The sequence below is a fragment of the Rhinatrema bivittatum genome, chromosome 3 (assembly GCF_901001135.1).
Source record: "Rhinatrema bivittatum chromosome 3, aRhiBiv1.1, whole genome shotgun sequence".
Lineage (NCBI taxonomy): Eukaryota > Metazoa > Chordata > Amphibia > Gymnophiona > Rhinatrematidae > Rhinatrema > Rhinatrema bivittatum.
Genome location: NC_042617.1, coordinates 293,447,862 through 293,463,651, shown reverse-complemented (window position 1 = coordinate 293,463,651; position 15,790 = coordinate 293,447,862). Strand labels below are relative to the sequence as shown.

At 48.4% G+C, this 15,790-nt stretch overlaps 1 protein-coding gene across 1 annotated transcript in view; it reads left to right on the top strand.

Moving 5' to 3' along the window:
- The window catches only part of SCN8A (sodium voltage-gated channel alpha subunit 8), a 415,106-nt gene that overhangs the window by 234,587 nt on the left and 164,729 nt on the right, over nt 1-15,790 (top strand). Inside the window, exons 13-14 of the mRNA XM_029594973.1 lie at nt 2,084-2,219; nt 4,308-4,546. Of these exons, the coding sequence (XP_029450833.1) occupies nt 2,084-2,219; nt 4,308-4,546 (375 nt within the window). The remainder of the gene's footprint in view (nt 1-2,083; nt 2,220-4,307; nt 4,547-15,790) is intronic.

The window sequence follows — 15,790 nt, the reverse complement described above, 5'->3', positions numbered from 1 at the left end:
CTGGGCCAGTACTCTGCTCCCCAGGCCGGCTGGGACCAAGACTGCTATGGTGGCAATGCTCACAAACCTCGGAAGTGACAGCCAGCAGTCAGCAGCAATATCTAGCAGCCAGATTTCAGGGTCCATGATAATGCACTACAGAGGAAGCCGTGGTGTGTGAGCTTTCGCCAAGCACCATCACCACAATGGCCAGAATAAGTAGATTAGGAGGGAGGCAAGGGTATAAAATAGGAGTAGAAACCCCAGCCACTTGAGTGGAAAGCTCATGACACTGTATCCCAGCCCATTTCCAAATGAGCTGGATAATTAAAGGAGCTAGTAGAAACTACAAGGCTGAAATAAGGAATAGGAAAAAAAAAATCCATAATCACTATGGCCCTTAAGATTTTAGGCAAATAGCATGTTGGACTAGATGGATCTCTGGACCGCTTTCAAACCAGCTGTGTAACTAGGAGAAAAAAAAGCTCCTGCCTTTGATCTCGGTCTAGCCACGTCTTTTGCTTTTAACGCCAGCTGAGCAGGACACAGAGGAATGATGCCAATACCCAGTCTCTGATGGTCATGGAGGACTTTGGCTGCCCAATGTGCTGCGGGCTATTTGGCATCCCCTGAGCCAATGCTGATTTCTGTCATCACTCTGACACGGCACTTTGGAAGAGGCCAAAGTGGACAAGCCAAATTAACATCTCTTCATATGAAAACAAGTCTCTTACTTTGATTCAGCTATAGTATCCTAAATGACAGTTGCTCAGCAAATAACACAATTGCTCTGTCTTGATTGTAAATTCCAGACTGTTTTGGCTTCTTGCAGCCTAAATTCTTCCAGTCTCCCTTTTTCCTCAGCAAGTTCTTGCGATCTCTCCTCAGTTATCTTGAGCTTTAAATACTACCCTCTCTAGGATCCTTAGCATGTTAGTTGAGCGTGTTGGTGAGTTTTCTTTCTCTTTCTAACCTGGCATGGGTATCTCCTCCTGGCATGGTGCATGTGTAGCCCAGTATCTGAGGATATCATGGGATGTGGTTCTCCAGCAGTGCTATCTAGTAGCAGCTCTGAAAGCCAGTTTTGCTCTTCAGCAGTGCAGTTAACCAGATCTGGGCTAACCCATATTGGATGGTAAATCACTGGATTGACCACCATTAACTGTCCCTGGCAGCACATGGCAGGAGACTGCATATTCTCTAAGCTCCCGGCATTTTGCTGGAGTCTTCATCGCATATTATACCCGAGTCTCCAGCAAAACCAGCCAGTCTCCAGTAACATCCCTGAAAAACCTCCAGCAGTCCCTTCAAGACTGGATAACAGTTATCTGTATCAAGAATAGGCCACTCTAGTCCTCGAGTATAGTAAACAGAGAAGGTATGTATTCACAAGAAATATGTCTGTGGCAAATATCTACAGATAGTAAATGTACGTGGGCTGAAGGTATAAGTCCTAGTTAGCCAAAACCCAAAGTGATGGGCTTAAATTCCAGCAGGGGAAACTGAAGTTACACACACCAGGAAGAACTTTCTATCTAGGAGGGCAGGGGGAGAAGTGGAACAAGTTTGCTGGAGAAGTGTTGGAATCTGCCATTGAAGGGTTTTGAGAGCAGGTCAGACTCACCTGTCCGGGGTGGATTAGGTGTGGTGGAGCCTGGCTGGAATCGGGGGGGGGGATGGACAAGATGACCTCGTGTGATTCCTTCCACTTCGGTCTTTCTGGAATTTAAGCTGCCTATCACTTGTATGTAGACTTCTGTAAATAAACAAAAAAAAAAAAAGACTTACAATTTGACATCTCTAGCTTTCATTTGGTAAACTGGTGGTGTTTTGAGTAGCTAATTTGTTTTTCAGCTAGTTTCAGTTGAACAGACATCCGAACAAGACACCACAAGAAAAACCTGGGTCATATGAAGTGACTGCACTCTTAGGGAGCAGGTGTTGCGGTGAATTCAGATGCAAGCCAGCTCTTAGCAAGGCAGCGAGACCTTCATGTTTGCCCCTCTGTACTTGCTGTTCATCCCTCATCCTATTTCTGCTCCTTCTGAGGGTTCTGAAGGCAAAGTACGAGTAATTCACAAACTCACATTGTTGCTGTTTGCAGCCTACAACAGAGGTGGAGATAAGGAAGAAGCTTTCGGGGTCACTTCTGGTCTCCATGGATCAGCTGAACGCGTCCTTTGGGCGAAAGGATCGGGCCAACAGCGTGCTGACTGTTTTGACTAACACTCTGGTTGAAGGTAGGCAAAATGTGTCTGAATTTATTTTGTCAGATTCTGTTTTTACCCATATTGATGCTAGAGATTCTTCACAGGCTGTGTTGCTTTTTATTTGATGAAGATGATGCTGTACATGAACTTATAAGGTCACACAAGTTCCTTCTTCGTTAGATTGATCAACCATTGTCAGTCACATAAGCCATGGTTGGTAGCCACAGCTAAAAGGCCAGCTTTAAGCTTATAAGCGGCTTGTTAGGTCACAGATAAACCGGGTTGCAGAAATCACTGTGAAGATACCAATGATGATGATTGATTTTTTTGTTTTTGTCCCAGTAGTCTCTTCCTTCTCCTTTGGGCTTTCTCCTGTGGTTAGGGCTCCGTGAGTCTTCATCCACAGCTATCCATTTTGTAAGTCCCCTTCCCATCTAACCCAGCCATTGCAGTGACGGCGATTGACCAGGGGCCACAGGAGCACAGCTCCTTCCAGAACTCTGTTAATGGGACCCCCCTAAGCCTAGAGGTCAAGTGTCACCACCCAGCAATGACTCCCTCCTGCTGCCTGGGCTTAAAAATCAGACTCAGGTCTCCCGCATGACAGCATGCAGCACTGCCACTGGGCCAGCCCCAAGAAAATAGTAGGTATTTTAAAAGTATTTAGCAAAATTACCAAGATGTTTGTGTACCCATTGGAGACAAAGGGCCAGATTTGCAAAGCGGTACGTGTGTACCCCCCGAAAACCTGCCCGAAGTTCCCCCTGCGCGCGCCGAGCCTATGTTGAGTAGGCTCGGCGGCGCGCGCAAGCCCCGGGGCTTTCCTGGGGGGGGGGGGGGAGCGTGTCTTGGTGCGTGTCGCGGCGGTGGGTCGTTGGGGGGAGGGGGTGCGGGCGTGGTTCCGGCCCGGGGCCATTTCGGGGGCATGGCCGAGGCCTCCAAAACGGCTCCCGGGCCTGGGAATTGCGCGCCGGCGGCCGGCCCGATGCGCGCAAGTTACGCCTGCCCAAGGCAGGCGTAACTTGTTCAACAAAGGTAGGGGGGTTCAGATAGGGCTGGTGGGATTGGTTAGGTAGGGGAAGGGAGGGGAAGGTGCGGGGGGGGGGGGTGGAAGGAAAGTTCCCTCCGAGGCAGGCTGCGTGGCTCGGCACATGCAGGCTGCCAATTTTGCACAGCCTTGTGCACGCCGATCCCGGATTTTAACAGATACGCGCGGCTACGCGCATATCTATTAAAATCCCGCGTACTCTTGTTTGCGTGTGCGCAAATTTGTAAAATCTACCCCAAAGTATAACAGCAAAAAGGTAAATATGTGCTTAGGTTAAGACAAAAATCTGAAAAGAAAGGGTGTCTAAAATCAGGAAAAAAAGAAACCCTAAAAAAATATAAAGAATATGAGAGTTATCAGAAGAGATAAAATTAACTATTAAACATTGCTAAAGATGACAAATTAACCCCAAAAGTTTCTTTTAAGTATATGAATAACCAAAGAAAACCAGCAAAGGAGCTTGCTGAGAAAATAATTTTTTAAGAGGTGAATTGTTCTGGAACCACAAGTCCTGCTACATTGGCCTTACTGGGCTTTTTGGGACTGTTGGCAGTAAAACTGATTTAAGAAATATGGTTTTTGAAGCTTATCCAGGTTTTGTTAAAGCTTTGTTTTTTAATATGACACTTTATGGAAATCTGACTTCCAAGCTATGGAAAATGGAGTTCAGAGACTAGGTCCGTGAGTGTGCAAAGAACTATCTGAGTGAATGCAAGAGACCAGGTCATAATTAATGGCACATGTTCCCCTTGGATTGACTTGACATGGGTCAGTGATGGGACCCCTGCTATTAATGTAGAAGAAGCTATAAGCAGCCATATAAATTGTATCATGCTGAGTACACTGCAAAAAAATAACTTTAGGCACATGGGCAAAGTTAAACTTAACAAGGACAAATGCATTTGGTAAATCTAAATGAACTGCAAATGGTGTAGAGAAATATAGGGTTGTGTCCCACTCCTTAATCCCAATGTGAATGTGCAGTAGCCCTAGTCAGGCTTTTTTAAGGGTGCTTGTTAGGTTAGAGGCTGAGAGACCGTGGAAATTAATGTGTCTATTTTTGACTGCAGAACTGGAAGAATCACAGAGGAAATGCCCCCCTTGCTGGTACAAGTTTGCAAACACCTTCTTGATCTGGGAGTGCTGCCCTATGTGGCTGAGGCTGAAGGAGATTGTGAACTCGATTGTCATGGATCCCTTTGTAGACCTGGCCATCACCATCTGCATTGTTCTGAATACCCTGTTCATGGCTATGGAGCACTATCCCATAACAAAACCGTTTGAACATGTGTTATATGTGGGAAACTTGGTGAGAGGTTTTACTACGCTTCTTTCCATTCTAACAATAACTATATAATGTTCCTTAAAAGAAAATTCTCCTTTGTACATTCTCTAGTATTTCAGAAGTATACTTGACAAAGATTAATACTCCAAATTTTATTTTTGATGTAATTAAACTGCTCCCCTACAATTCTTCTTCCCTTTTGGAAGCAGCCATATTGGCCAGGAGAGTCACAAATTACCTCATATGCTCATTGTATCTGGTTGTTCTGTTTGGCCTGTAATGTCATAATTACTCAATGTAAGTATATTTTTTAAATAATGGGAGCACTAATGATTACATTGCTGTGTATACTTTTGAAATACTTGGTGGTATTTGAAGGCTAAAGATTTTTTGGGTCGGGTAATTTTGTAACAGCTGCAGAATTCTACGGGCTCTTATATGGATCCGCTATTTATAGGAAAATTAGTTCTTACCTGTTAATTTTCGTTCCTGTAGTACCACGGATCAGTCCAGACAGTGGGTTGAGCCTCCTTTCCAGCAGGTGGAGACAGACTAAAACTTGCAGGATGCCCTGTATCAGGACAGAGCCTATCCTCTCACCCTTCAGTATAACGTATGTCAAAGCAAAAAACAATAAAACCAAGAATAGGATCAAGCAAGTAACCATAAGCTCAACGGAGCAACCATAGATTAATGTAGAAGCATAGTATACCTATACGCTCTTGCATAAACTTAGTATAAAATAACCACCAAGGCTTCCGGTATAAATGCTCAGTAATCTTGCACCAAGGAAAATATGAAATCTCCAGACCTGCAAGAAAACAAGCTTCGAGAGGACAGAAGACAGACAGGGAAGGGCGTCTGGACTGATCCGTGGTACTACAGGAACGAAAATTAACAGGTAAGAACTAATTTTCCTTTCCTGTACGTACCCAGATCATTCCAGACAGTGGGATGTACCAAAGCTTCCCTAAACTGGGTGGGACCGAGACAGTCCCGCTCGAAGCACGTGCCGCCCAAAGGAACTGAACACCGGAGTGTGTACATCCAGACGGTAGTGCCGAGCAAAAGTATGCAGAGACGTCCAAGTGGCAGCCCTGCAAATCTCCTGCGGAGAGACAGACTGACTCTCCGCCCAAGAAGTAGCTGAGAATGCAGAGAATGGGCTTTCAGACCCTGAGGAAGAGGACGACCCTGACAAAGATATGCCGAGGAAATGGCTTCCTTCAACCACCGCGCAATCATGGTCTTAGAAGCCTGTTTACCCCGGTTGGGTCCACTCCAAAGGAAGAAGAGATGGTCCGAAAGTCATTGGTGACTTGAAGATAACGAAGCAAGACTCGCTTGACATCCAGTCGACGGAGGTCGCCCCCAGCCGTACCCGCAATCTCCTCTGGAGAGAATGCGGGGAGTTCCACCGACTGGTTGACGTGAAAAGCGGAGACAACCTTAGGCAAGAAGGAAGGAACCTGAAGCCCGGAAATACGAAGAGCACCTGAAGCCCGGAAATACGAAGAGCAGAGGAGATAGAGACTAGAAAGACAGTCTTAAGAGTAAGATCCTTAAGTGTAGCGTGGCGAAGAGGCTCAAAGGGAGCCGCACAGAGAGCACGAAGGACGAGGTTGAGAATCCAAGATGGACACGTGGCCCGAGAGGGAGGGCGGAGGTGTCTGACGCCCCTCAGGAAACGAATGACGTCCGGATGAGCAGCCAAGGCATGACCATCCACCCGACCCAGGAGAGAGCCAAGCGCAGAGACTTGAACGCGTAAGGAACTGAAGGAGAGACCCTTAGAGAGACCCTTCTGAAGGAAAGAAAGAACCAAAGGAAGTGAGGCGGAGCACGCCGGTACGCCCACCTCCGTACATGCGGACTCAAAGACCTTCCAGATGCACACATAGGCCAGAGAAGTCGACTGCTTCCGGGCTCGCAGCAGAGTGGAGATGACCTCCTCCCTATAACCTTTGCACCTCAGGCGACGCCGTTCAAAAGTCAGGCCGCTAGACAGAAGCGATCGGCCTGGTCGAAAAATACAGGCCCCTGCCGGAGGAGATGAGGGAGATGACTGAGGCGCAGGGGCCCGTCCACCGCTAGATTGATGAGATCTGCGAACCACGGCCGTCGCAGCCACTCGGGAGCGACGAGAATCACCGGACCCTGGTGGAGTTCGATTCTCCTGAGAACTTTCCCTACTAGAGGCCACGGGGGGAACACGTACAGAAGCACGTCTGCCGGCCAAGGGAGAGCCAGAGCGTCCAAGCCCTCTGCGCCGTGTTCCCTCCAGCGGCTGAAGAACCGATTGGCTTTGGCATTGCGCAGAGTCGCCATGAGGTCGAGATGAGGAGGACCCCACCTGTCCACTATCAGAGCCATGGCCGCGTCCGAGAGTTCCCATTCTCCTGGATCGAGCGACTGCCGGCCGAGGAAGTCGGCTTGAACATTGTCTTTTCCGGCGATGTGAGAGGCCGCAAGGCACTGTAGGTGACGCTCCGCCCAAGCGAGTAGGTGGCTGGCTTCTAAGGCTACCAGGGGACTGCGAGTACCCCCTTGGCGATTGATGTAGGCGACTGTGGTGGAGTTGTCGGACAGGCCTCGTACCGCCTTGTCGCGGATCAGAGGAAGGAACTCCTGAAGGGCCAGGCGGACCGCCAAAGTTTCCAGTCGATTGATGTGCCAGCGCGACCGAGTCTGGGACCATGTCCCCTGGGTGGACTGAGATAGGCAGACCGCACCCCAGCCCAACAAGCTGGCGTCCGTGGTTACTATCGTCCACTGTGGAGCTTGAAGAGGCATCCCTTGTAGGAGATGAGGAAGGGACAGCCACCACTGTAATTCGTTGGCAGTAGACTCCAAGAAGGGAAGGACTACGTGGAACTGCTCTGACACTGGTTGCCAACGAGATAGCAAAGCTTTCTGTAATGGACGCATATGAGCAAAAGCCCAGGGGACCAGATCAATGGTAGAAGCCATGGACTTGGAGATAATCCCGGGCCGTTGGTGAAGATAGCGCAATCAAATTCTGAACCTGACCGATCAGTTTGAGGGCTCACGCCCGAGGTAAGAAAACCTTGCCTACTCGGGTGTCGAAGTGTGCTCCCAGAAATTCCAACTCCTGGGAGGGCTGAAGCTTGCTCTCGGAAAAGTTCACTATCTACCCGAGAGAGGCAAGGAGCTCCAGGACTCGATCCACCGCTCGCTGGCAAGAGGTCTCCGATTTGGCCCTGATGAGCCAATCGTCCAGATAGATGGATGAGAATCCCTTCCCGGCGCAAGGCCGCAGCCACTACTACCATTACCTTCATGAAGGTGCGAGGAGCGGTCGCGAGACCGAAGGGGAGAGCTCGAAACTGGAAGTCCTGGTTGAGGATGTGGAATCGGAGAAACATCTGGTAGTCGTGGTGGATGGGGATATGAAAATATGCTTCTGCGAGATCGAGGGAAGCAAGGAACTCTCCTGGACGGACCACCGCAATGACCGCCCGCAGGGTTTCCATGCGAAAGTGGGGGATCTTGAGGGCCCGATTGACCCTCTTGAGGTCCAGGATTGGGCGGAAGGACCCGTCCTTTTTGGGCACGGTGAAGTAAATAGAATACTGGCCGGCGCCAATTTCCCTTTCTGGGACTGGGACCACCGCCCCCAGATCCAGAATTTTTAGAGTCTGGACCACTGCGTCCCTCTTGGCCCGGCCGCAAGGTGAGAACAGAAAGAGATCTGGAAGTTCCCTGACGAGGTCGAAAGCGTACCAGTCTCTGATAATGTCGAGGACCCACTGATCCAAAGTGATTTTGACCCATTCCTCGAAAAACAGGGAGAGGCGTCCGCCGAGGGAAGGGACCGAGGGATGGGCTGGCTGAACTTCATTGTGTGGCAGGTTTAGCGGGGGTACGCACGAGCTGGCCCTCGCGAAAGGGCCGCCTGCCATGAAAGGACTGCGACCAGGACTGCGCACGAGAAGACCCCCTAGGAGTACCGCCCCGCCCTCGAGAAGCGAAGCGACGCTGACCCCTGAAGCGAAAGCGAGAGGCCGCGAAGGACCGAGAAGCCTTAGGGCGGTCCTCTGGAAGTTTATGGACCTTGTTGTCAGCCAAGGAGACCATAAGCTTGTCGAGGTCCTCGCCAAAGAGCATCTTACCTTTGAAGGGAAGCGTGCCCAGCCGGGTCTTCGAGGACTGATCAGCCGACCAGTGGCGAAGCCAAAGGAGCCTCCGGGCAGCCACTGCTGAAACCATCGCCTTCGCCTGGACACGGACCAGATCGTAGAGGGCGTCCGATATGTAAGCAGTGACTGCCTCCAGATGCTCGGCCTGTTCTGCCTCACCTGGCGGAAGCTCCCGGGCGCAGAGTAACTGTTGGACCCACTGGAGGCCTGCTCGCATCATGAGGCTGCTACAGCAAGACGCCCGAACCCCGAGGGCCAGGACGTCGAAGATGCGCTTCAGGTGACCCTCCAGCTTACGATCTTGCGAATCCTTTAGGGCCGTGGAACCTTCCACCGGGATCGTGGTGTGCTTGGCCACTGCAGAAACACAAGAATCCACTGATGGATATCGCAACAGCTCTAAGCCCTCTTCCGGGAGGGGATAGAGCTTATCCATCGCACGCCCCACCCGGAGCGAACCCTCAGGAGCCTCCCATTCCCGTAGGATAAGGAGCTTAAGCAAGGGGTGGAAGGGAAAGGCCGAGGCCGGAGCCCTCCCAAAACCGGGTTCATATCCTTAGGAAGTGAGGCCATGAGATTATCCACGGAGGGACTTTCCAGACCCAGCTCCTCCAAAACAAAAGGGAGGAGGGGCTCTAGCTCCTCCTTACGATAAAGACGGAGGGCTCTGGGGTCATCCCCCTCTAGGGTGGGGGCAGCTGCCGAATCCGAGGAAGGAGCGGGGTCGGAGGACCCAGGAGACACCGGGGGAGGGGAGGAGGGGGGCACCCTCGGGACCACCCGCACCCGAACTGGTCCCTGAGGCTCCGCAGCCGGTCCAGAGGTCAACGGCGCTGAGCGAGGGATTTTAGACGGGGGGGGGGCAAGGGGGGGGCTTTCATCCATCTCATGCAGGCTAGCTAAATAAGATTTGTGCATGAGGAGGACGAAATCCGCGGAAAAAGGGACCCTGGATTTACCGGGGGGGGGGGGGAGAGGGGGGGCGAGGGAAGGTCAGGACCCCCCTCCTGGGAACCCGCGGTGGCCAAATCGGGGGTTAAATTGTAAAAATCCGGCCCCCCAGCCCCAGGGAGCACTGAAATCGGCCCCGACGAAAAATCCAAGATGGCGGCCATTCCCGGGCTCTGCCGACCCGGGAAAGGCCTAGCCATGCCGGGAGGAGTGGAGCCCCGGGCTAAATTTGCTTGTCCTGCCGAGGAGGGACCTTCCCCACCCGGCAGACAAGCAGTGCAGAGGCCTTGCCGCGAAAAACGCAAGGAGGACAGCCCACAAGAAACGCAAGCTGTCAGCCAGGACATAGCTAAGCCGTGGCTGAGGAAAAAAAAAGCTGAAAAAACAAAGCTTGATTGACAGCCTGCACAGCAGGAGAGAGCAGGCGGGAACCTGCTGCCTTCTGCTTCTCTGACTGCCGGTTCTAATCCTATACTGACCAGAAAAAGTTAAAAAAGCTGGTCAACTGCTGCAGATAAGTTAGAGGTAGGTGAGTACCTGCAACTTATTGAAAGTTAAAACTTTGAAACTCCTTTTTTTTTTATTTTACTGAGCGCAGCAGCGGGTTCAAAACCCTCTCGGCAGCCAGAGGGGGGAACGAGGCCCAGAGAGCGTCGGTCCCCACACCTGGAAGCGTCCACGGACTCAGGACTATGCAGGGAACCCCCTCCTGCAAAAGGGGACAAGCCCCCCCTGAGCCGGGCAAGAGCTGGGAGACGGACGTCTCCCACACAAAAAGTCACTAAAGAAGGCAAAAATTCCTTCAGAGATTCACTTTCTATATATTTTTTTTTTTTAAAAACAAGAACCAAAAGAAGTACTTGCTTGAACCTAAAGAGAATAAAGAGGCTGACAAGCCTACAGCAGAGAACCGAAGTGGAGATGCTGCACCTGCTGGGAGACAGACGAATACTGAAGGGTGAGAGGATAGGCTCTGACCTGATAAAGGGCATCCTGCAAATTTTAGTCTGTCTCCACCTGCTGGAAAGGAGGCTCAACCCACTGTCTGGACTGATCCGGGTACGTACAGGAATTATATATTTTTGTATTTTTAAATTCTTATATACCAGCTATACAGTTGGGTTACAGATCTAAGTGGTTTACAGAAAAGGCGTATGTACATAAAAGTTGTTCATTACTAACAAAAATACAAAAATCAATAAAAAAATAAAAAATAAAAACAGGTAAAAATGTTAAAACTTATAAAATTGAACATTATATAACACAGGAAAGTATTAAAAATCTTGCTATAGGCAAGACTACAAAAATATGTCTTGAGGACTTTAAGTTGTTTAGAATTTGAGATGAGGAAGATGTGTTCTGGAAGTGAATTCCACAAAATTGGGCCTAGGAGTCAGGTCCAGTCTAGCCATCTTTCCTGTGGGTACTTAGAGAGTACATTTGTCCATTGATCCTAATTGATGCAAGGGTTGATGGTCTTAACATTGTATATAACCAAATGGATGATGGATTATATATTAGGTTGTGTATGATGACAAGAACTTTATATTGGATACTATAGAATAGGGGGAGCCAGTGAAGGGTTAGAAAAAGCAGGTGTAATATGTTCTCTGTGAGGAATGTTATAGATTGTGGGCCGGATTTTAAAAGGATTACACGCGTTGGGCCTATTTTAAAAAGGCCCGGCGACACACATAAAGCCCCGGGACGCGTGTAAGTCCCAGGGCTTGCAAACAGGGCTGAAGTAAGTTTTGAAACAAAATCAAAACATCTAAAAAGGTAGTGGGGAAAGGGCGGGGGAGGTAGGGGAAGGGAAGGTGGGGGGTAAGGGAAAGGGACAAGGCTGCGCGGCTCGGAGCAGGCTTGGCGCGTGCAAGGTACAGAATTGTGCACCCCCTTGTGCGCCCCGACCCCGGATTTTAAAACATGCGCGCGCATGTTATAAAATCGGGCGTACAAGTGTGCGCGCCAGGTAGCGCGCACACGTGTACGTCGCACACTGCTTTTAAAATCTACCCCTATGCGAGCGGCCGAGTTTTGAATGAGTTTAAGAGAGCGGATAGATGAAGCAGGGAGGCCTAGAAACAAGGAATTACAGTAGTCTTAAACCTGATAATATTAATGCCTATACAACTGAGTGTAAGTCAGAGGGGTAAAGGAGTGGTTTTAACTTTATAAGTAGTTGTAGTTTATAAAAGGATTTTTTGACAAGAGCAGAGATATTAGTGGACATTGATAGCTTTGAATCGATTAGATCACCTAAATTTCTGCAGAGTTTATTGGAATTGTGTGGTTTTCAAATGAGAAGTTGGCTGGAGGACGACATGAAGAATCAGGGACGGTGGATAGAAAAATCAGTTCTGTTTTTGCTGTGTTTAGTTTTAAGCAATTGTGTGATAGCCAAGTATTTATAGTTTTTAAGTATAAATGTATTGGTATACCAATTTTCAAAGCAAATGTACATGTGCAAATTCACTTTGAAAATTATGTTGCCAAACTCCCCACACAAGTTACATCTACTAATTTGTGCAGTTTGTCTGAAAGAATTTACATGCATACTTTTGAAAATCAAAATGAACTTCATAAATCCTAACCCTACTCAGAATCTGCCCCCCCCCCCCCTTCCCCCGAGTGTCTCTGCACAGTCTGGGGAAAAGGTAAGCACGAAATAGCATTTTGCAGGCAATCTTATAACATGCCATTTATGCATATAAAATGCTCTTATTTGCATAAATGGCCATAGTGGCCCCAAAGCTAGCCTATATAATTGAATTCATATATGTCCAATACACTTTTTTGCATTGGTGATTTTATATCATGTAAGTGTAGTACAGCTATTCTGATACCTCCATTAGCATGCATAGGAGGTAAGTGTCCTGATAGTATTAAAAAAAATTTACCTGCAGAGGCTTTTAGGGATGAATTTTTCAAAGGAATTGCGTGCATGAAGTTACTGTATATGCGCATAAATAGCTTGTACTAACATGCATGCTATTTTAGAAACACAAACATACACGCCTATTTTTGGTTTTGTGCACACATTTGCATGTGCAAATAAAGGGCATTCCGAGGAGGGGCTAAGAGTTATGCACATAGGTTATTTGATAAGAGATTTGTGCGAGTACATTTGGCAACTTGTTTGCGCTGTTTTACTCCTGCTAATTAACTAGACTCATATGTTGTCTACTATGGGTTGGGTGGGAGGTCTGGGTGAACTGAAGGGAGTTCAGGGTGAAGGGCTACATAAGAACATGCCATACTGAGTCAGACACAAGGGTCCATCAAGCCCAGCATCCTGTTTCCAACAGTGGCCAACCCAGGCCATAAGAACCTGGCAAGTACCCAAAGAACTAACGGGCTGATTCAGTAAAGTCCGCGGGAGAGCCACTCTCCTGTGCGTGCGATTCACTATGCTAATTAGGCCCGGCGGTAAAACCAGGTAAAAGGAGGCGCTAGGGACCACTAGAGCATCCCTAGCGCCTCCTTTTGGACCAGAGCGGTGGCTGTCAGAGGGTTTGACAGGCGATGCTCAATTTGGTCGGCGTCTGTTCTCGAGCCCGCTGACAGCCACGGGCTCAGAAACTGGACACCGGCAACATTGAGCGTCCAGTTTTCGACCCGACAGCCGCGGGCCAACTTCAAATTTTTTTTTTTTTTTTAATTTCTTTTTTTTTACTTTTGGAAAGTTTCGGGACCTCCGACTTAATATCGCCATGATATTAAGTCGGAGGGTGCACAGAAAAGCAGTTTTTACTGCTTTTCTGTGCACTTTCCCGGTGCCCGAAGAAATTAGCGCCTACCTTTGGGTAGGCGCTAATTTCTGAAAGCAAAATGTGCGGCTTGGCTGCACATTTTGTTTTCTGAATCGTGCAGGAATACCTAATAGGGCCATCAACATGCATTTGCATGTTGCGGGCGCTATTAGGTTCGGGGGATTGGACGCGCGTTTTTGACCCCTTACTGAATAAGGGGTAAGGGAAAACGCGCGTCCAATGGCGGGTTAACAGTGCGCTCCATCAGAGTGCACTGTACTGTATCGGCCCAAAAGTCTATTCCCTGTTACTGTTGCTAGTAATAGCATTGGCTATTTTCTAAGTCAACTTAATTTATAGCAGGTAATGGACATCTCCAAGAACTTATCCAAACGTTTTTTAAACCCAGCTACGCTAATTGCTCTAACCACATCCTCTGGTAATCAAATTCCAGAGTTTAATTGTGCGTTGAGTGAAAAAGAACTTTCGCCAATTAGTTTTAAATGTGCTACTTGCTAACTTCATGGAGTGCCCTCTAGTCCTTCTATTATCAGAAAGAGTAAATAACCAATTCACATTAACCCATTCTAGACCTCTCATGATTTTAAACACCTCTATCATATCCCCCTCAGCCATCTCTTCTCCAAGCTGAACAGCCCTAACCACTTTAGTATTTCCTCATAGGGGAGTTGTTCCATCCCCTTTATCATTTTGGTCTCCCTTCTCTGTACCTGGAGGACAGAGTGAATTGTTGGAGGTATCGGCAAACTAGTGATTACAAAAACACACGTTTTAAAATATACCAACTTCCACATATAAATCAGGGAAAGTGTGGCAGTTATATTTTTTTCATGCATAAAATATGCATGCGTATGCTTACAAAATAGGTAGGAAAAGTACACGCTTTCAGTACATTGCAGGCAGTTGCTCTAACCGAACATACGAGCATATGTTAGAGGATAGACACATGCATATTTTATAATTTGTGAGTATCTGATGCGCGCAGGTTGTAAAATACTTTGGTAACTCTCTGTGCAGCCATATACACTCATATAAGGGGCTACGCAGAGTTCTTTGAAAGTTTAAAAAAAAAAACCCTCGCGCACCAAAATCGGGAGATGCGTGCACAAGTTGGGCTCATGTGCAGCCACCTAGATGTGCATGTAGATTTCAAAAAGGGGCGTGGTCAGGGTGGGGCATGGCTGTGAGATATGTGCATAAATGTTTAGGCTCCCTGGCACATGCCCAGTCTACTGCTGCATAAATTTACTTCTATGGCGGAGGTTTAAGCTGTAAAAAACAAAACCAAAACAAAAAAAAACCAGCTGCTTTGGAGGGGGGTTTAAAGGGTCTGGGGGTGAGTGCAGGCTATTAAACCAGGGGGGTTTGGAGGACCTAATTCTTAATTGGGTGAACCGGTGGATGAACTGCTGAAACTGGTCATCTGCACGCAAGTTATAAAATGGCCATGTGTCTGGGCATGCACTGATGCATGTGCGCCAAAGTGTGCCCACGTGCCAGTTAAATAATTACTGTATCTGTGTTCTTAACTGTGCCAACATTTATTGGCGATATAAGTACACAGGAAAGGATAATGAAATTCATGCACCTCAAATTATTAAGCAGGCCATTGGATGAGGAAGAATTTGGATATTTTTTACCTTACTAGGGAGTTTTTAAATATGTATGTATTTTTTTAAATTTATAAACTACTTCTCCCAGATGAGGCTATAGCATAGTCTACAAGTAAACATAAAGTCGTCATAAGAGAGACATCAGTTATAATTAGACAAAATACATAATTTATATCAGGTGAAAGCTTTCGGAAAAGCCGTGTCTTACATAATTTCCAAAATTCCAAGTGATAATCTGGATGCCAAAGCCTGCTCTTGTACTACAGTTCTTGACTCACTGAAAACATTTCTTGGAAGGGACCCATGAAGTATTTTCATCTACCCTGTTTCCCCGAAAATAAGACCTCCCCCGAAAGTAAGACCCAGCAAAGTTTTTATTTGAGAGCATGCCCGTCGCACAGAACACCAGAGCATGCATCTGTGATTCCCGCGTAAGTCCCGGGGTTTTTCGAGGGGGGCGTGTCGGATCTGCGCGGTGTTTTGGGGGCGGGACGCACGTTTTGGGGGTGGGCCCAGGGGCGTGGTTTCGGCCCGGGGCCCGGGGCGGTCCGGGGGCATGGCCGCGCCCTCCGGAACCGCCCCCAGGTCGCGTCTCGGCGCGCTAGTGGCCCGCTGGCGCGCAGGGATTTACTTCTCCCGACAAAGGTAGGGGGGGTCTAGATAGGGGGGGGGGGGTTAGATAGAGGAAGGGAGGGGAAGGTGAGGGGAGGGTGAAAGCGAGTTCCCTCCGAGGCCGCTCCGATTTCGGTGCGGCCTTGGAGGGAACGGCGC